This window comes from Delphinapterus leucas, chromosome 3 (genome assembly GCF_059928025.1).
Source record: "Delphinapterus leucas isolate spDelLeu-1000000601 "Yukka" chromosome 3, BTC_Dleu_Yukka2, whole genome shotgun sequence".
Classification (NCBI taxonomy): Eukaryota; Metazoa; Chordata; class Mammalia; order Artiodactyla; family Monodontidae; genus Delphinapterus; species Delphinapterus leucas.
In genome coordinates this window covers 160,938,149-160,960,499 of record NC_143131.1, presented here as the reverse complement: position 1 = coordinate 160,960,499, position 22,351 = coordinate 160,938,149, and the positions used below count along the sequence as shown (strand labels likewise).

General features: G+C 39.5%; 1 protein-coding gene across 1 annotated transcript in view; it reads right to left on the bottom strand.

Moving 5' to 3' along the window:
* Window positions 1-7,721, bottom strand: part of PRSS38 (serine protease 38) — a 29,179-nt gene extending 21,458 nt beyond the window's left edge. Inside the window, exons 1-3 of the mRNA XM_089909841.1 lie at window positions 6,361-7,721; window positions 6,025-6,187; window positions 5,166-5,437 (exon numbers count right to left, since the gene is read on the bottom strand). Coding sequence (XP_089765967.1) covers window positions 5,166-5,437; window positions 6,025-6,187; window positions 6,361-6,553 — 628 coding nt within the window. The 5' untranslated portion in view covers window positions 6,554-7,721. The remainder of the gene's footprint in view (window positions 1-5,165; window positions 5,438-6,024; window positions 6,188-6,360) is intronic.
* Between the last annotated feature and the right edge of the window lie 14,630 nt (window positions 7,722-22,351).

Here is a 22,351-nt window from a genome sequence, read left to right as displayed (position 1 = left end):
TAATAATTCAGTAGGTTGGATCAACAGAAGATATGAGATAGCAGAAAAAATAATCAGTGAAATTGAAGCTAGATTAGTAGAAGTTATCTAATTTAAAAAATAGAGCACAGACTTCCCTGGTGGCACAGTGGTTAAGAATTTGCCTGCAAATGCAGGGGAAATGGGTTTAAGCCCTGGTCTGTGAAGATCCCACATGCTGTGGAGCAACTAAGCCCATGTGTCACAACTACTGAGCCTGCACTCTAGAGCCCATGAGCCATGACTACTGAAGCCCATGTGCCCAGAGCCTGTGCTCCACAACAAAGACAAGCCACTGCAATGAGAAGCCCACACACTGCAATGAAGAGTAGCCCCTGCTCACCGCAACTAGAGAAAGCCCAAGAGCAGCAATGAAGACCCATGCAGCCAAAAATAAATTAATTCATTTTTAAAAAAGAATAGAGCAAAAAAAGTGAAGAAAAGTGAACAGGCCCTAGAGACCTGTGGATGCCATGAAGCGCATCAACACACATGTAACAAGACTGCCAGAAAGAGGGGAAAGGAGAGAGGTGAGAAGAGGAGAGGAAAGAGAGAGAAAGGGAGGTGGGGAGGAGGGAGAGAGAGAAGTGCAAAAAAAATTGAAGAAAATGTGGCCCAAAACATCCTGAATTTGATGAAAAAGAATCTTCATATCTGAGAATCTCACTGAACCTCAGGAAAGATAAACACAAAGAGATACACATCTAGACACAATATGATTAAACTCCTGAAAACCAAAGACAAAAGAAAATCCTGAGATCAGTAAGAGAAAAGCAACCAATTACATGGTGATAAACAGTATGGTTAATAGCTGACTTCTCACCAGAAACAATGAAAGCCAGAGGCAGTAGAACAACAGGTTCAAAAGTGTTGAAAGAAAAAACCCTTCAAGGAAGAATTCTGTATCCAACAGAACTATCCTTCAGACATGAAGGTGAAATCAAAATATTCCAAGATAAATAATGTATAAATATATGTATCTATTATAGATTTTATTTGTGGTTAACATGTGGTTAGCATTGTATAATGCTTCTATATATACACATGATTATTTTACATTGCTGATCTTTTATTTTCAAATGCATTTTAACAACACTGCATTTTTACTCCCCTTTCTTCAAGATTACTGTTTTTGACAACATATTTTACTTCTTTTTGTTTTGTGTATTACTTAACTACTTATTGTGGATATAGATGGTTTTGTTACTTTCATCTTTTAACCTTCTTACTAGTTTTGTATGTGGTTGATTTACTATCTTTACTGTATAAATATACAGTAAAAAATATACAGTGCCTTTACTGATGAGTTTCTTCCTTTCATAATTTTCATGTTCTAGTTGTGGCTCTTTTTCACTTAGAGAAGTCCCTTTAACATTTCTTGTAAAGCTGGTTTGGTGGTGCTGAACTCTTTTAATTTTTCTTGTCTGTAAAACTTTGGATCTCTCCATCAAATCTGAATGAAAGCCTTGCCAGGTAGATTATTCTTAGTTGTATGCTTTTCCCTTTCACTCTTTAAATATACCATGCCATTCACTTCTAGCCTGCAGAGTTTCTGCTGAAAAGTCAGCTGATAGCCTTATGGGAGTTCCCTGTATGTAACTTGTTGCTTTTCCCTTGCTGCTTTTAATATTCTTTCTTTATCTTTAACTTTCGCCATTTTAATTACAATGTGTCTTGGTGTGGTTGATCCTGTTTGGGACTCTGTGCTTCCTGGACCTGATGTCTGTTTCCTTTCCCCAGTTAGGAAAGTTTTTAGCTATTATGTCTTCACATATATTCTCTGCCTCTTTCTCTCTCTCTTCTCATTCTGGGACTCCTATCATGCAATTGTTAGTATGCTTGATGTTGTCCCAGAGGTCTCTTAAACCGTCCTCATTTCTCTCTATTTTTTCTTTTTTCTGTTCTGTTTAGCTTCATTGATTTCCACTACTCTGTCTTCCAGCTTGCTGATCTGTTCCTCTGTATCACCTAATCTATTGTTGATTCCTTCTAGTGTATTTTTCATTTCAGTCATTGTATTCTTCATCTCTATTTGGTTCTTCTTTATATTTTCAAATTCTTTGTTAAAACATCTAACTGCTCACTCTGTTCATCCATTCTTCTCCTGAGTTCTTTGGTCATCTTTATGATCACTACCTTGAACTCTATCAGGTAGATTACCTATCTCCACTTCACTTAGTTCTTCTTCTGGGGTTTCATCTTGTTCCTTTATTTGGAATATGTTCCCCTGTCACCTCATTTTGACTAATTTGCTGTGTTAATATCTATGTATCTGGTATGTTGGTTGCACTTTCCCACCTTGGATAAATAGCCTTTTGTAGGAGACATTCTATGCATCCCAGCTGTGTAATCCCCTCTGGTCACCAGAGCTATATGCTCTAGTGATGCCCCCTATGTGGGCTGCGTGGGTCCTCCTACTGTGGCAAGCTGAGTTCTGAGGATTGTCTGGTAGGCATGGCTGACCCCCAGTCAGATTGGTTGCCAGGCCCTGCTTTGTGTGGAGGCTGCCAGTTGATTGTTGGTGCCAGGTCATGAGGTGGCTGCCTGAGTAACACTGTGGGGTCCTGGTGCTAGTGCTGGCTCACTCGTGGAAAGAGTCAAGGTTCTGGTGTGGGTGGTTGTGGGGTCAAGATTCTTGGATCTAGTGTTGGCCTACTGGTAAGTGGGGCTGGATCCCAGGGTGGTTGGCTGAGGAGTCCAAGATATCTCAGAGCTGGTGTTGGTCTGCTGGTGAGTTGGCTGCTTCCTACAAGATAGGATGAAAGGCTGTGGTGTTTCTGGGGTGAAAGGCTGTGGTGTTTCTGGGGCTGGTATACGTCTGGTGGTGCGTGGGGCCAGGGGCCAGGAGATCTGGACCTGGTGTCTGCCCACTGGTGGGCAGAGCCAGGTCCTGGGGTTTCTCGTTGCAGATCCTAGAGGCCCCAAATCTTGTGTATTGCTCTGCTGGTGGGCAGTGCTCAGGCCCAGCTTGTCTCAGGGCTGGTGCCAGCTTGATGGTAGATGAGCTGGATCCTGCCATAGCAGGCTGTGTATCTGCAGTTGTCCTGGGCCTGTTGTCCACCCACTGGTGGGTGAGGCTGGTCCTGAGGCCAGAGCCAGCTCACTGATGGGTAGGGCCAAGCCCCAGGGGCTTCTGGGGCTTGTGCCTCCCCACTGGTGGATGGAGCTGTGTCCTGGTGTCTCTGGCTGCAGGGCCTTGTGTGCCCTGGGTCTACTGCCTGCACAGTGACATGTGGCGCCAGGTCCTGAGCCATCTGGTAGACAGGGCCATGTCCAGTGGTGGCTGTTGTCTCAGGAAGTCTTAAGGTAACCTGTCTATTGGTGGATGGACCTGTAACCAGCCCAGCTAGTTGCTAGAGTTGAGGAGTCCCAGTACTGGTGACTATAGGCTGGTGGGCAAGGACAGGGCTGAGTTCTGAGGCTGATAAGCTAGATGGAGGATTCCAAAATTAGTGCTTGTCAACACAAATGTCCATGTGGTAGAAAGAGCTCCCCAAAATAGCGCCACCAGTGTCTGTGTCCCCAGGGTGAACTCCAGTTGCCTCCTGCCTCTCTGGGAGACCCTCCAAGATCAGTAGGTGGGTCTGACCTAGGTCCCTTTCAAATCACTGCTTCTGCTCTGGGTCCTGGAGCATGTAAGATTTTGCATGTGCCTTTTAAGAGTCTTTATTTCTCACAGCTTTCTGGGTCTCCCAAAATTAAGCCTTGTTGGCCTCCAAAACCAAATATTCCTGGTGCATGACTCCAGGACTGGGGAGCCCAATGTGGGGCTCAGACCCTTTACTCCTTGGGGAGAAGCTCCATATTTGTAATTATTCTCCTGTTTATGGGTCAGCCACCCAAGGGTATAGGTCTTGACTATACTATGACTTTGCCCCTCTTATCCATCTCTTTGTGGTTCCTTCTTTATATCTTTAGTTGTAGAAAACCTTTTCCGGTGGATTCCAGTCTTTCTCATCAATAGTTGTTGTATCAGTAGTTGTAATTTTGATGCTCCAGTGAGAAGAGGTGAGCTCAGGGTCTTCCTATTCCACCGTCTTGGCTATATCTCCCTAACTCTGGTCTCTGTCTTTTGATTTGCGAGTTTAACCCATTTACATTTAAAGTAATTACTGACAAGGAGGAACTTGCTTCTGTCATTTTGCTACTTATTTTCTACATGCCCTATAGCTTTTTCCCCCCTCATTTTCTTGTATTCCTGTCTTCTTTGCATTTAGTTGATTTTTTGTAGTGAAATGTTTAAATTCCTTCTTAATTTCCTTTTGTGGTTACCATTGGGACTACATTTAACATTTAAAGTTTTAACATTCTAATCTGAATTTATATCCACTTAACTGCAATAATGTTTTTATACTTAAGTAAACCAGATATGAAACTTTCTTAAACTGGTATAAGATATCAACCTGAAATCTCCAAACCAAGCCACAGACTTAATAGTAAACCATTAGAAGCATTTCCATTAAAATAAAAAACAAGAAAAGTAAACCTAGCAACATTTCTACTAGAGGTTCTAACCATTGCAATAAGAAAAATAAATATAAAATATAGGAAAGGAAGTGATGAAACAATATTTATTTGAAGAAAATATATTTAAAAATCTAGAACAATTAAATAATCAACTGACAAAATATTATAAATGAGTACTGTATGGTGGCTGGAAACAAGATCAATGCGCAGAAATTAACAGCTGTGTCTGATTAGCAAATGCAATTGAAAATAATCTTTTAAATAACCATAAAAATTCTAAATTATGCAGATTTAAACCTAGAAAGAAAGTACAAGGCTTTTATGGATAATTAGAATAACTAAAATGTTTTTTCATAGGTTAAAAAAAGATTATCTCTAAATTGAATTTAAAATCTTAAGAAAAACTATGTTTGGAAATTTGTGTTCTCAGTATACTAAATATTCATTCCACACTCAAAGTAGATGTAACTACTTCTCTGTAAACTACAAAGCCAGCCAGGAGTAAAACAAAATTCTACATTGACAGAGAAACAGATAGCGATTGATGGATAGGGATTCCAGTCCTCAGATACTTGCAACCCCTTAATGAACAGAACATGTTCTCTACTGTAATGTCATAGAGCCATCATCCCTCCCTCAAGCTCCAATAATGGGATCGACCCTGCACTTTGTTTTCTTACCTTGTTGGGAGATGGATCCCCATCCTGTAGCCCAGCAAGAAAGGTTTGAAAGAGTCACATCTGGGGGTGCAATACAGATGGGAAGCACAGAGTCGGAAAACACAATGCGAGTTTTCAGCTGCACCAGAGCGATGTCACCTCCAACAGGATGGTACATTTCATATGTGGGGTGTATGATCACCTTATTCACCTCAAACCATTGGGTGTGATTGCCTGCAACCCTGAGGTCCACAAGGCCCACATACATATCAAATGCTTCAGTGACCTTGTTCCTGTAGGGACAGAGGACAAAGGCATAGTGGTTTGAGCACCTTGAACCTGGGAAGAGGAGCTTCCATGAGATCACAGACTCAGGGAGTCCTGGAGCATGGCAGCCTGGGTATCCAAGCTCTCAGCCAGGATGTGGAAAGCAAGCCCTTCCAGCACATTAGGGACCTGACTGTCTGGCAGAATTGCTCCCAACAAAGTCCTGACCTGAGCCCATGGAGGATTCAGGGACCCACCAAGACCTGCTGGACAGCCCAGGATGGTGAGCTTGTCAGATGTACAATGAGCTGCCAATGAAGATAACTCTTTCATCACCTCTCATCCTGTGATTTGTCCTCTCTTCTCTCCTCTCATCTAAGATGTGGCTCCTCTCCTCACCTCTCACCCTATTATGTGGTTCCACACCTTTCTGGAAGAGCTGAGGTCCCTAAAGGAGCCCTCAGCCCTGTGCAAGAAATTGTAGTGGATGGAGCTGTGTGCTGGGTCCCACTCTCTCCCCTGCCTCCAAGAAGTCCCAGTCCTATGTGACCCACGTGGTTGGTCTTGCAGCCCTAGACCTCCATGGGAGTGGTATCCAGCACTGCCCACTCACCTGTCAAAGCAGTGGGCGGCTGACAGGATCCAGTATTCATCAATGATGGACCCACCACAGATGTGGAAGCCTGCATAGTGCACACTGACCTGCCATGGCCACTTTTTCTCGAGGGTATCCACGCCTCCCATGATCCTCCCCTGCATATGACGCTGGCCACAAGCTGAGGAAAGAAGTACCAAGTATGCGAGTAGCAGTGGCACCAGGGCAGGGCTGGCCACAGGCAAAGCCGAGGAGGGTGAGTGGGAGGAGGGAAAAGGGGGAGGGCCGCGGAAGACTGGGTCTCCACCCTTGGGGGGAGGAAGGCCGGGATTCACCGCAGGGACCACGGCCAACCCGGGCTTGGAGGGGTCCTACCCACATCACGGCTAAAGGCGACCCCTTCACTGGCAGGGTGCCTGTGGGCCGTGGCTGCAGCCTGGGTGTGAGGCAGGAGAAACAGGAGCAGGAGGAGGCTCGGGGTCCTGGACTCTCCAGGCCCAGTGCGAGGGCCGGTCAGCGTGGCGGCCATGAAGTGGGAGTGCCTCATGGATGCGAGGGCTAGAGCACACAACTTGTGACGTCACAAACATGCGACAGTGCCCAGGCACACGATGGCATTAAAGCGCGACAGCATAAACACCGGCTCTCTCACTCCTCAGCTGGGAGCCGTCTCTCAATGGTCCTCCCCTCCATCACCCCCCAACCCCGCTATGGCTGGCTCGCTGTGGTCTCATTCCCTAGAGAGTAGTCAGTAGACTCTGGGTGGTCTTGCTCCCCGGATGGTGGTGGTCATTGGTTTCTCTCCCCACTCTTGGCTGATGTAATGGAAAGAATTTCGTCCTGAGTCTCCCAACATCCAGCCAGTAAGTTGGGGTTTGGTCATGTCTCAGTTGCAGCATTCCAGAAATGTACAAACACTTTTCACGCCTCTTCTTGATCATATTTGCTAATGTGCCATTGAATAGAGCAAGTTATACAGGTGTTGGGAAAAAAGCGATGGAAAAATGCCTTATACTACTTAAGCCTTCTCCCTGGAAACTCCAGAACTCTGCTGCTGTGACAATACATACGGAAATGAACAGGACTGTATTCCAATAAAACTGTATTTACAGACACTGAAACTTGAAGTTCATTTAATTTTCACGTCTCACAAAATATTCTCTTGTTTTACCCCCAAGCAATAAAAAGTGTACAAACCATTCTTAGTTCAGAATGTACAGATGTACATTAGTTCAGATGTACAGAAACAGGTAGTTTGCCAACCTCTACTCTGTTTCTTATATCTCTTTTTTTTAAAATAGATTTTATTTTCTATAGCAGTTTTGGGATCACAGCAAAATTAAACAGAAGGCACAGATATTGTTAATGGGGCAGGCAATGCATGTGTTAGGGTAGGAGGTATTGGGAAATCTCTGTACCTTCTATTTCTTGATATTAATCCCTTGTCTTTTATATGTATTGCCAATAATTTCTCTTTCTTCATTGTTCCTTGTCCTTTAATATGTTTCAAGTGTGTTCATAACTGTTCAATGGAGAATTTTTATAATGGCTGCTTTAAAATCCTTGTCTAATAATTCAACAGCTATGTTAGCTTGATGTTGGTGTCTATTAATTGTCTTTTCTTATTGGAATTGAGAGTTTACTAGTTCTTAGTGTGACAAGTCACTTTGGACTGTGTCCTAGGCATTTTGAGTATTACTCTATGAGACTCTCTGGTTCCCACTTAAATCTTCTACTGATATTTTAGCAAGTTGCAAACCTGTTTAGGTTCAGAACGCACATTCTGGTTCACTCTGGTGGACTGTGGTTCCAACAGCAATTTAGTTTATCACGTCTCTGCAGGGCTATTCTGGTCTGTCCACTTGCATGTTTCCCAGATGACAGGACTCCACCTCATGGTCTTCTCAGTGCTGGCTTGAGATGGGGAATGGTGTTACTTCCTACTACAGGTGGGGAGAGAAGACAGTCTCCACAATGTGTCTGGCTTGTGTGTCCCATCCTTCCTGCAGGGGGTTGTGGAAGTCAGATAGCACTGGTTCTCAATCAGGGGTGATGTTGCAAGGGCACATTTGGTAGTAACTGGATACATTTCAGAATTGGGGGAGTGTGCTATTGGCATCTGATGGGTTTTACAGGGATACTGCTATACATCCTATAATGCATAGGATACCCTTCTAGAACAAAGACTTTTTCAGCCCCAGATGTCAATAATGCTGAGGTTGAGATATCTTGGCTTATAGATTCCACGAGGAGCACCTTACTGCGGGGCAAAGTGGTTGGAACATAGCCTCTTACCAGTGAACTCAGTGTCTGCGATGCTTGTTAGGGAACAGAGGGGTGCAGCTCTCCTCATGTTTGCCCCAAGAACAGGCAGGGTGGCGAAAATGTTTCTGTCATGGTGGGCAACCCTTTTCTGGGCCTTTGACTTTTCTTAAGGTGTGTGTGTGTGTGTGTGTGATCGTGTGTTGGTATTTCGAGGTTGCAGGCTTCTCTAACCCCAAGTCGGACACATGGGAGGAAAGAAAACCCCAGGAAACTCCCCACTGGGTTGTTCTTCAAGTCCTGGAATCCCTAGCTAGTCTGCCTCCTTTTTTCTACATTTCAGAATCTTCTAGTAGGTGATTTGTGGCCTTGTGATCAGTGGGAGGAATAAAATGAAATGTATTCGTCATTTTTATCTAAGCCTTAAGGAACTTGAAATCTTTAATAACTTAATTGTTTTCTTCTCCCAGCTGAGTTTGTTTCCTACGCATTGCTATTTTCAACTTGATTGATTTGGTGCTTATTTTCTGTGTTTAGAGGCTTTCCTTGGATATCTGGTCTATTTGAAATTATGAGTGTTGGAATAAAAGGTGATTGGAAACTCTGGGATGTGGACATGGCTTGTTTACTTTGAGCTTCCAAGTGAGAGAACAGGATGAGTCATGGGAGAGCTGCTGATGTCAGTATCATTAGGTGGTCCCTCTTGGGCTTGTCAGCTTCTCCAGAGGATCCCAAACTCCTTCCTGAATGGCAGGAGTCTTACTGCAGGGTTCTGGTAGCTCAGGTTGAAGACGGCTATGTCTTTTTTAATAAATTTATTTATTTTATTTTTGGCTGCATTGGGTCTTCATTGTGACTCGCAGGCTTTCTCTAGTTGCGGGGAGTGGGGGCTACTCTTTGTTGCGGTGTGCGGGCTTCTCATTGCAGTGGCTTCTCTTTTTTATTTTAATTTTTTTAGTTATAATATTTTTAACATCTTTATTGGGGTATAATTGCTCTACAACGTTGTGTTAGTTTCTGCTGTATAACAAAGTGAATCAGATATATGTACACATATATCCCCATATCTCCTCCCTCTTACACCTCCCTCCCACCCTCCCTATCCCACCCCTCTAGGTGGTCACAAAACACCGAGCTGATCTCCCTGTGCTATGTAGATCCTTCCCACGAGCTCTCTATTTTACATTTGGTAGTATATATATGTCAATGCTACTCTCTCCCTTCGTCACAGCTTACCCTTCCCCCTACCCGTCTCCTCAAGTCCATTTTCTACATCTGCATCTTTATTACTGTCCTATCACTAGGTTCATCAGAACCTTTTTTTTTTTTTTAGATTCCATACATATGTGTTAGCATACAGTATTTGTTTTTCTCTTTCTGACTTACTTCACTCTGTATGACAGTCTCTAGGTCCACGCACCTCACTACAAATAGTTCAATTTCCTTTCTTGTTATGGCTGAGTAATATTCCATTGCAATATGTGCCACATCTTATTTATCCATTCATCTGTTGATGCACACTTAGGTTGCTTCCATGTCCTGGCTATTGTAAATAGTGCTGCAATGAACATTGTGGTACATGTCTCTTTTGAATTATGGCTTTCTCAGGGTATATGCCCAGTAGTGGGATTGCTGGGTCATATGGTAGTTCTATTTTTAGTTTTTTAAGGAACCTCCATACTGTTCTCCATAGTGGCTGTATCAATTTACATTCCCACCAACAGTGCAAGAGGGTTCCCTTTTCTCCACACCCTCTCCAGTATTTATTATTCGTAGATTTTTTGATGATGGCCATTCTGACTGGTGTGAGGTAATACCTCATTTTAGTTTTCATTTGCATTTCTCTGATTAGTGATGTTGAGCATCCTTTCATGTGTTTATTTGCAATCTGTATATCTTCTTTGGAGAAATGTCTATTTAGGTCTTCTGCCAATTTTTGGATTGGGTTGTTTGTTTTTTTGATATTTAGCTGCATGAGATGTTTGTATATTTGGGAGATTAATCCTTTGTCAGTTGCTTCATTTGCAAATATTTTCTCCCATTCTGAGGGTTGTCTTTTGGTCTTGTTTATGGTTTCCTTTGCTGTGCAAAAGCTTTGAAGTTTCATTAGGTCTCATTTGTTTATTTTTGATTTATTTCCATTTCTCTAGGAGGTGGGTCAAAAAGGATCTTGCTGTGATTTATGTCATAGAGTGTTCTGCCTATGTTTTCCTCTAAGAGTTTTATAGTGTCTGGCCTTACATTTAGGTCTTTAGTCCATTTTGAGTTTATTTTTGTAAGCGGTGTTAGGGAGAGTCTAATTTCCTTCTTTTACATGTAGCTGTCCAGTTTTCCCAGCACCACTTATTGAAGAGGCTGTCTTTTCTCCATTGTATATTCTTGCCTCCTTTATCAAAGATAAGGTGATCATATGTGCGTGGGTTTATCTCTGGGCTATCTGTCCTGTTCCATTGGTCTATATTTCTATTTTTGTGCCAGTACCATACTGTCTTGATTACTGTAGCTTTGTAGCATAGTCTGAAGTCCAGTAGCCTGATTCCTCCAGCTCCATTTTTCTTTCTCAAGATTGCTTTGTCTATTTGGGGTCTTTTGTGTTTCCATACAAGTTGTGAATTTTTTTGTTCTAGTTCTGTGAATAATGCCATTGGTACTTTGAGAGGGAATGCATTGAATCTGTAGATTGCTTTGGGTAGTGTAGTCATTTTCACAATATTTATTCTTCCAGTCCAAGAACATGGTATATCTCTCCATCTGTTTATATCATCTTTAATTTCTTTCATCAGTGTCTTATAGTTTTCTGCGCACAGGTCTTTTGTCTCCTTAGGGAGGTTTATTCCTAAATATTCCTAAAGAGCTATTCCTAGATATTTTATTCTTTATGTTGCAATGGTAAATGGGAGTGTTTCCTTATTTTCTTTTTCTGATTTTTCATTGTCAGTGTATAGGAATGCAAGAGATTTATGTACATTAATTTTGTATCCTGCTACCTTTCCAAACTCATTGATTAGCTCTAGTAGTTTTCTGGTAACAACTTTAGGATTCTCTATGTATAGTATCATGTCATCTGAAGACAGTGAAAGCTTTATTTCTTCTTTTCCACTTTGGATGCCTTTCATTTCTTTTTCTTCTCTGATTGCTGTGGCTAAAAATTACAAAATTATGTTGAATAATACTGGTGAGAGTGGACAACCTTCTCTTGTTCCTGATCTTAGAGGAAATGGTGTCAGTTTTTCACCATTGAGAATGATGTTGGCTGTGGGTTTGTCATATATGGCCTTTATCATGTTGAGGTAAGTTCCCTCTATGCCTACTTTCTGGAGGGTTTTTATCATATATTGGTGTTGAATTTTGTCAAAAGCTTTTTCTGCATCTATTGAGATGATCATATGGTTTTTCTCCTTCAATTTGTTAATATGGTGTATCACAGTGATTGATTTGCATATATTGAAGAATCCTTGCATTCCTGGGATAAACCCCACTTGATCATGGTGTATGATCCTTTTAATGTGGGGTTGGATTCTGTTTGCTAGTATTTTGTCCAGGATTACTGCATCTGTGTTCATAAGTGATATTGGCCTGTAGTTTTCTTTCTTTCTGACATCTTTGTCTTGTTTTGGTATCAGGGTGATGGTGGCCTCATAGAATGAGTTTGGGAGTGTTCCTCCCTCTGCTATATTTTGGAAGAGTTTGAAAAGGATAGCTCTTCTCTAAATGTTTGATAGAATTCCCCTGTGAAGTCATCTGGTCCTGGACTTTTGTTCGAAGATTTTAAATCACAGTCTCAGTTTCAGTGCTTGTGATTGGTCTGTTTATATTTTCTATTTCTTGCTGATTCAGTCTCAGAAGGTTGTGCTTTTCTAAGAATTTGTCCGGGCTTCCATGATGGTGCAGTGGTTGAGAGTCCACCTGCCAATGCAGGGGACATGGGTTTGTGCCCTGGTCTGGGAGGATCCCGCATGCCGCGGAGCGGCTGGGCCTGTGAGCCATGGCTATGGAGCCTGTGCGTCTGGAGCCTGTGCTCCGCAATGGGAGAGGCCACAACAGTGAGAGGCTCGTGTAACACAAAAAAAAAAAAAAAAAAGAATTTGTCCATTTCTTCCAGGTTATCTATTTTATTGGCATATAGTTGCTTGTAGTAATCTCTCATGATCCTTTATTTCTACAGAGTCAGTTGTTAATCCTCCTTTTTCTTTTGTAATTCTGTTGATTTGAGTCTTCTTGCTTTTTCACTTGATGAGTCTGGTTAATGGTTTATCAATTTTGTTTATCTTCTCAAAGAACCAGCTTTTAGTTTTATTGATCTTTGCAATTGTTTCCTTCATTTCTTTTTCATTTATTTCTGATCTTATCTTTATGATTTCTTTGCTTCTGCTAACTTTGTGTTTTTTTTGTTCTTCTTTCTCTAATTGCTTTAAGTGTAAGGTTAGGTTGTTTATTTGAGATTTTTCTTGTTTCTTGAGGTAGGATTGTATTGTTATAAGCTTCTCTCTTAGAACTGCTTCTGCTACACCCCATAGGCTTTGGGTCATCGTGTTTTCATTGTCATTTGTCTCTAGGTATTTTTTGATTTCCTCTTTGATGTGGTGGCTTCTCTTGTTGTGGAGCACAGGCTCTAGGTGCACAGGCTTCAGTAGTTGTGGCTCGCAGGTTCAGAGTGCAGGCCCCGTAGTTGTGGTGTGCATGCTTATTTGCTCCATGGCATGTGGGATCTTCCCAGACCAGGGCTTGAACCCTTGTCCCCTGCATTGGCAGGCGGATTCTTAAACACTGCGCCACCAAGGAAGTCCAAAGATGGCTATGTCTTAACATTCTTCATTAAGTATGTCATCTCCTAACCTTCCAGTTTTGGCATCCAGAGCCTTAAACTGGCCTGAGACTCCTCAATGTGAATTACCTGTTTCACTCCTGGCAGAAAACAAAACTCCAGATTTCTGCAACAGTCTGTAAGGTACTCTAGACTAGAGATATGTAGTGGGGAGAAGTTTTAGGGATATAACTGCTTCTCAAACCACTTTTTCCCCAATAGTCCTTCCTTCCTAGTCAGATCTAGACACACCGGTTCTTTTTGAGAATTCTGTATTATAGATCATTTTGTTTTCAGCTTTCTCCATGTTGTACTTAATTCTTTTAGGTCAATTACTATTTATAGATCTGCCATCCACTTGCCAAGACCTTTTTGATTAAGATATAATTTACAAACAGTAAATTGTAGCCAATCATGCAAGTTTTGACAAATATATACAGTCCTGTTACCACCACCATCAAGCTATAGAAGAGTTCCATTGTACCCCCTCAGCCCCACCACCATTTTCCCTGTGCACCTTTGTTGTCAAGCCCTCCTTCTTCCCCCAGCCCCTTTAAACCACTAATCTAGTTTTCCATCCACATAGTCTGGCCTTTTCCAGAATGTCACATAGATAGTCTTCTAAGTCTGGCTTCCTCTACTTAGCATAATGCAACTGAGGTTCATCCATATGATGGCCAGTAAAATCCCTGGGCCTAGAATTTTCTTTTCTGAAGGGTTTTTAACCATGAATTTAATTTCTGTAATACATATAGGACTATTCAAATGATTGAGTTCTCCCTGAGTTAATTTTAGTACTTTGTATCTTTTAAGGAAATTATCCATTTCACTTGAGTTGTTGAATTTACATTTATAAAATTAGTAAATATCCCCTTATTATTCTTTCAATGCCTGTAGTTATCACCCACCTTCATTCCTGATATTGGTATCTTCTAACACGTTATTAATTAATTAATTAATTTATTTATTTATTTTTACCTGTGCTGCCCAACTTGTGGGATCTTAGTTCCCTGACCAAGGATTGAACCCAGGCCCCGTCAGTGAAAGTGCCTAGTCCTAACCATTGGACTGCCAGGGAATTCCCTAACATGTTATCATTTTATATATGCAGGCTATTTGGTTTTTGTATGCTACTTTACTGAATATTCTTTCAGTTTGTGATAGTTTCACATTGATACTTTTTTGTTATTGAGTTGTAAGAATGCTTTATAAATTCTTGATATAAGTCTCATCAGATATATGGTTTGCAAATATCTTCTCACAGTAGGTTGGCTGTCTTTTCACTGTCTTGAATGTGCTTTATGACACATAAAATTTTTAATTGTAAAGAAGTCCAAATTATCTATTTTCTTTTGCCATTTGGGCCTTTAGTGTCATATCTAAGAAACCATTGCTTAACCTAAGGTCATAAAGATTTATTCCTGTGTTTTCCTATAAGCAGTTTATCATTTTAACTCTTACATTTAGGCCTATGATCCATTATCAGTTAAATTTTGTGTCATGATGTGAGGTAGGAGGTCCAACTTCATTCATTTGCATGGGATATTCAGTTGTCCCAACATCATTTGTTGAACAGATTAATCTTTTCTCACTTATTTTCTTGGAATCCTGGCCAAAAAAATGTTGATAATAAGTGTATGGGGTTTTTTTTTCTAGACTTTTAATTGTAATTGATCTATATTTCTATCCTTATGCCAGTTCTACACTGTCACAATTACTGTAATCTTGTAGTAAGTTTGTAATCATGAAAATTTAAGTCTTCCAACTTCGCTTTTTTCTTTTTCAAGATTGTCTTGGCTAGTCTGAGTATTTTTCCATATGAATTTTAGGGTCAGCTTGTTAATTTCTGTAGAAAATCCAGCTGGAATTTTGATAAGGATGCAATCAATCTGTAGATCAACTTTGAGAGTATTACCATCTGTTATGGGTTGAATTGTATTCCCCAACAGATACGTCCTACCCTCAGTATTTCAGAATGTGACCTCATTTGGAAATACGGTTATTGAATATGAAATTAAAGTTATGATGAGGTCAAACTGGAGTAGGGTGGGCCCTTAATCCAATATAACTGGTATCTTTATAAGAAGCAGTTGACCAGATGATGCCCACTAACATATCAGGGATAATCTCCTTTATTTAAAGTCAACTGATTGTAAATGTTAATTACACCTACAAAATACCTTCACAGCAACATCTAAACAACATTTGAAGAAACAATTGGGCATCATAACCTAGACATGTTGACACATAAAATTAACCAAGACAGTCCTCCCTTCTCAACTTGGCACCCATACACATCTAATCCATACTTAATCTCCAAATAAAGACAACAGCAGAGTCATACTTCTGTCTAACATGATGTACCCATATTGAGTACAACTGAAAATGCAGTAAACCTTTTCCCAGGAGAAAATCCAAGTCCTTGAGTGATGTTGTCTCTTCTCTTTGGCATCCTGAAACGTACACACACACACACACACACACACACACACACACACACACCTCTCTCTCTCTCTCTCTCTCTCTCTCTCTCTCTCATAGAAAAATGAGGAAAAAATACTCATAACACCTATAATCCTAGTTTCTGCAAATGGTCGCATGGTCCTAGCTGGTATTTACACTTCCCTCTTCCACGGCTCATTCCATATTCCCCTTGCCCAGCAAGCACCCTAAGATGGTCATGGTTCTTTATCTCATAGGTCATAGGTGACTCAAACTTTCATTCCTGAAGGATCTGGGCCATTACTAGTCCTACCTGAATTGGGTTGTAGTTTTTCATTGATTTTAATCATAGCGTGGTGATATGGAGAGACACTGTAAGGGATCTTCTGGGTTCCAGACATATTCTTCCTCACTTCCACTGTGGAGTAGTAGTCCAGTTTCCCTTTGGTAATCAGCCTTAATCATCCCAGCTAGTAACTCCCTTTTTTTGCCTGTTGATTCAGAAGCATGAGGAGCAAAAATTAGCTGGGTGGCAGTCTTAAATTCCAATTCAATGGCATCATTGTTGTGTTTCCTTATGGAAGCATTCCTCTCTGTGGAACAAAGACCTCTATATCAGGATTAGGAAACTAATACACAATCTTAACAATATTAAATCTGATCCATGAACACGAATGTCTTTTTATTTATTTATATTTTAAATTTCTTTCAAGATTTCTCCCAAGTCTTGCATTTCTCTCATTAAATTTATTCCTAAATATTTTATTCTTTTTGGTGCAACTGTAAATTGAGTTAATTTCCTAATTTCATTTTTGGATTATTTGTTGCTAGTGTACACAAATACAATTGATTGCTGTCTATTGATCTTATGTCCTACAACTATTATAAGTTATAACAGATTTTTAGTGGCTTCTTTAGGATTTTTGTATATACATGATCATGTTATCTCCAAGTAGAGATCATTTTACTTCTTCCTTTCCAATCTGGATTAAAATTTTAATTGTCTTTTATTTCATTTTCTCACCTAATTTTGAATAGAAGTGGCAAGAGCAGACATCCTTACCTTGTTTCTGGTCTTAGTGGGAAAGCTTCCAGTCTTTCATTATTAACTATGGTGCTAGCTGTGGATTTTTCCTAGATACCCTTTATAAGGGCGAGAAAATTCCCTCAAATTCCTAGTTTGTTGGGTTTTTTTAAATCATGAAAGGGTGCTGAATTTTGTAAAATGCTTTTTCTACATGTATAAGATAATCATGTGGGGTTTTGGCCTTTATTCTATTAATATGTTTTATTATATTAGTTAATTTTGGAATGTTAACACAACCTTGCATTCCAGGACAAATCCCACTTGGTCATGGTGTATAATCCAGTTGCTATGTTGCTGAATTCAGTTTAATACCATTTTTTAAAAAACATCTTTATTGGAGTATAATTGCTTTACAATGGTGTGTTAGTTTCTGCATTATAACAAAGTGAATCGGCTATACATATAAATATAACCCCATATCTCTTCCCTCTTGCATCTCCCCCCTGCACCCTTCCTATCCCACCCCTCTAGGGGGTCACAAAGCATCGAGCTGATCTCCCTGTACTATGCAGCTGCTTCCCACTAGCTATCTATTTTACATTTGGTAGTGTATATATGTCAATGCTATTCTCTCACTTTGTCCCAGCTTACACATCCCCCTCCCAGTGTCCTCAAGTCCATTCTCTACATCTGCATCTTTATTCCTGTCCTGCCCCTGGGTTCTTCAGACCTTTTTTTTTTTTCAGATTCCATATATATGTGTTAGCATACAGTATTTGTTTTTCTCTTTCTGACTTACTTCACTCTGTATGACAGTCTCTAGGTCCATCCACCTCACTACAAATAACTCAATTTTGTTTCTTTTTATGGCGAGTAATATTCCATTGTATATATGTGCCACATCTTCTTTATCCATTCATCTGTCGATGGACACTTAGGTTGCTTCTATATCCTGGCTATTGTAAATAGTGCTGCAATGGACATTGTGGTACATGACTCTTTTTGAATTATGGTTTTCTCAGGGTATATGCCCAGTAGTGGGATTGCTGAGTTGTATGGTAGTTCTATTTTTAGTTTTTTAAGGAACCTCCATACTGTTCTCCATAGTGGCTGTATCAATTTACATTCCCGCCAACAGTGTAAGAGGGTTCCCTTTTCTCCACACCCTCTCCAGCATTTATTGTTTGTAGACTTTCTGATGATGGCCATTCTGACTGGTATGAAGTGATACCTCACTGTGGTTGCAATTTGCATTTCTCTAATGATTAGTGATGTTGAGCATCCTTTTATGTGTTTGTTGGCAATCTGTATATCTTCTTTGGAGAAATGTCTATTTAGGACTTCTCCCCATTTTTGAATTGGGTTTTTGTTTTATTGATATTGAGCTGCATGAGCTGCTTGTATATTTGGGAGATTAATCCTGTGTCAGTTGCTTCATTTGCAAATATTTTCTCCCATTTTTAGGGTTGTCTTTTTTATGTTTTCCTTTGCTATGCAAAGTTTTTCAGTTTCATTAGGTCCCATTTGTTTATATTTGTTATTTCCATTTCTCTAGTAGGTGGGTCAAAAAGGATCTTGCTGTGATTTATACCATAGAGTGTTCTGCCTATGTTTTCCTCTAAGACTTTTATAGTGTCTGGCTTATATTTAGGTCTTTAATCCATTTTGAGTTTATTTTTGTGTCTGGTGTTAGGGAGAGTTCTAATTTCCTTCTTTTACATGTAGCTGTCCAGTTTTCCCAGCACCACTTATTGAAGAGGTGTATATGTTCTCCATTGTATATTCTTGCCTCCTTTATCAAAGATAAGGTGACCATACATGCGTGGATTTATCTCTGGGTTTTCTATCCTGTTCCATTGATCTATATTCCTGTTTTTGTGCCAGTACCATACTGTCTTAATTACTGTAGCTTTGTAGTATGGTCTGAAGTCAGGGAGCCTGATTCCTCCAGCTCTGTTTTTTTGTTTTTCTCAAGATTGCTTTGTCTACTCGGAGTCTTTTGTGTTTCCATACAAATTGTGAAATTTTTGGTTCTACTTCTGTGAAAAATGCCATTGGTAGCTTGATAGGGATTGCATTGAATCTGTAGATTGCTTTGGGTAGTAGAGTCATTTTCACAATGTTGATTCTTCTAGTCCAAGAACATGGTATATCTCTCCATCTGTTTGTATCATCTTTAATTTCTTTCATCAGTGTCTTATAATTTTCTGCATACAGGTCTTTTGTCTCCTTAGGTAGGTTTATTCCTAGATATTTTATTCTTTTTGTTGCAATGGTAAATGGGAGTGTTTCCTTAATTTCTTTTTCTGATTTTTCAACATTAGTATATAGAAAGGCAAGAGATTTCTGTGCATTAATTTTGTATCCTGTTACTATACCAAATTCATTGATTAGCTCTAGTAGTTTTCTGGTAGCATCTTTAGGATTCTCTATGGATAGTATCATGTCATCTGCAAACAGTGAAATCTTTACTTCTTCTTTTCCAGTTTGGATTCCTTTTATTTCTTTTCCTTCTCTGATTGCTGTGGCTAAAACTTACAAAATTATGTTGAATAACACTGGTAAGAGTGGACAACCTTGTCTTGTTCCAGATCTTAGAGGAAATGGTGTCAGTTTTTCACCATTGAGAATGACGTTGGTTGTGTGTTTGTCATATATGGCCTTTATTATGTTGAGGTAAGTTCCCTCTATGCCTACTTTCTGGAGGGTTTTTATCATAAATCAGTGTTGAATTTTGTCAAAAGCTTTTTCTGCATCTATTGAGATGATCATATGGTTTTTCTCCTTCAATTTGTTAATATGGTGTATCACAGTGATTGATTTGCATATATTGAAGAATCCTTGCATTCCTGGGAAAAACTCACTCGATCATGGTGTATGATCCTTTTAGTGTGGGGTTGGATTCTGTTTGCTAGTATTTTGTCCAGGATTACTGCATCTGTGTTCATAAGTGATATTGGCCTGTACTTTTCTTTCTTTCTGACATTTTTGTCTGGTTTTGGTATCAGGATAATGGTGGCCTCATAGATTGAGTTTGGGAGTGTTCCTCCCTCTGCTATATTTTGGAAGAGTTTGAGAAGGATAGTTGTTAGCTCTTCTCTAAATGTTTGATAGAATTCGCCTGTGAAGCCATCTGGTCCTGGGCTTTTGTTTCTTTGAAGGTTTTAAATCACAGTCTCAGTTTTAGTGCTTGTGATTGGTCTGTTAATATTTTCTATTTCTTGCTTATTCAGTCTCAAAAGTTGTGTTTTTCTAAGAATTTGTCCATTTCTTCCAGGTTGTCCATTTTATTGGCATAGAGTTGCTTGTAGTAATCTCTCATGATCCTTTGTATTTCTGCAGTGTCAGATGTTACTTCTTTTTCATTTCTAATTTTGTTGATTTGAGTCTTCTCTCTTTTTATGGATGAGTCTGACTAATGGTTTATCAATTTTGTTTATCTTCTCAAAGAAACAGCTTTTAGTTTTATTGACCTTTGCAATTGTTTCCTTCATTTCTTTTTCATTTAATTCTGATCTGATCTTTATGATTTATTTCTTTCTGCTAACTTTAGGATTTGTTGTTTTTGTTGTTGTTGTTCTTTCTCTAATAGCTTTAGGTGTAAGTTTAGGTTGTTTATTTGAGATGTTTCTTGTTTCTTGAGGTAGGATTGTATTGCTATAAACTTCGCTCTTAGAACTGCTGTTGTTGCATCCCATAGGTTTTGGGTCGTCATGTTTTCATTGTCATTTGTTTCAAGGTATTTTTTTATTTCCTCTTTGATTTCTTCAGTGATCTCTTGGTTATTAAGTAGTGTATTGTTTAGCCTCCATGTTTTTGTATTTTTTACACATTTTTTCCTGTAATTGATATCTAGTCTCATAACGTTGTGGTTGAAAAAGATGATACTTGATATGATTTCAATTTTCTTAAATTTCCCAAGGCTTGATTTGTGACCCAAGATATGATCTATCCTGGAGAAAGTTCCATGAGCACTTGAGAAGAAAGTGTATTCTGTTGGTTTTGGATGGAATGTACTATAAATATCAGTTGAGTCCATCTTGTTTAATGTTTCATTTTAAGCTTGCATTTCCTTATTTATTTTCATTTTGGTTGATCTGTCCATTGGTGAAAGTGAGGTGTTAAACTCCCCTACTATTATTGTGTTACTGTTGATTTCCCCTTTTATGCCTGTTAGCATTTGCCTTATGTATTGACGTGCTCCTATGTTGCTTGCATAAATATTTACCATTGTTATATCTTCTTCTTGGATTGATCCCTTGATCATTATGTAGTGTCCTTCTTTTCTCTTGTAATAGTCTTTATTTTAAAGTCTATTTTGTCTGACATGAGAATTGCTACTGCAGCTTTCTTTTGATTTCCATTTGCATGGAATATGTTTTTCCATCACCTCACTTTCAGTCTCTATGTGTCCCTAGGTCTGAAGTGGGTCTGAAGTGGGTCAAAATTTTAATCAAAATTTTATAAGTTTCTTTAAATCTATAGATTGATTGGAAGATAACTATATTTATAACATTAAGTCTTTGTATCCATGAACATTGGGTATCTCACCATTTATAATTTATCTTATCCTTTGTTATCTTTTTTAAAAATTTATTTATTTCATTTATTTTTGGCTGTGTTGAGTCTTTGTTGCTGTGTGCAGGCTTTCTCTAGTTGCAACAAGTGGGGGCTACTCTTTGTTGCGGTGCATGTGTTTCTCATTGCAGTGGCTTCTCTTGTTTGTGGAGCACAGGTTCTCAGCGTGCAGGCTACAGTAGTTGTGGCACGCAGGCTCAGTAGTTGTGGCTCATGGGCTCAGTAGTTGTGGCTCATGGGCTGTAGAGTGCAGGTTCAGTAGTTTTGGTGCACGGGCTTAGTTGCTCCGTGGCATGTGGATCTTCCTGGACCAGGGCACGAATCTGTGTCCCCTGCATTGGCAGGCAGATCCTTAACCCCTGCACCACCAGGGATGTCCCTGTTGGTTTATCTTAAATACTTGAATATTTTTGTTTTATGGTAAATGTTCTCATCTTTTTAAATTTGTGTCCCAGATGTTTGTTGCTTATATATACAATATGATTATTTATATTTGATCTTCAATCCAGTCAATTTGCTAAATTTTTCTATAACTAGAATAATTTTTCTTTAGATTCTTCTGACTTTTCAGTGCAGAACCCAGGTTATCTCTATATGACACAGTTATTTCCTCTCTCATTTTCTTTATTGCAGGAATGTAATGATATAAATAATAGAATTATTATTAGAGTAACAATCTCATTAATAGAATAAAAGAGAGCTCATTTCAATAGAGAAGACATTTAATAATGGTCATTATAAACACATGATTAAAAATCTTAGTAAAGTGGAAACAAAAGGGAAATTTCCTAACTTGATGGAGAGTATCAAAAAAAACCCCACCACCAACAACAAAGCCTGTAGGAAACATCATTATAATTGGGGAGGAGTTTTGACCATTTATTATAAAATCAGGATGGGAACAGATGCTATCATAGTTCTATTTGACACTGGGGAGAAGCTAGGGTACTCACTCTAAAATCAGGAATGGGAAAGGATGCTATCACCATCATATAAGACACAGGGCAGAAACTAGATATCAGGTATAGGAAATAATGCTATCATTGTTTTATTTGACATTGGGAGAAGCTAGGAGCATTCACTCTAAAATTGAAAATAGAAAAGGATGTTGTCACCCTTCAATTTGACGTTGGGGAGAAGTTAGAAGAATTCATTCTAGAATCGAGAATAGGAAAAGATGCTATCACCATTTTATTTGACACTGGGGAGAATCTAGAGCATTTACTCTGAAA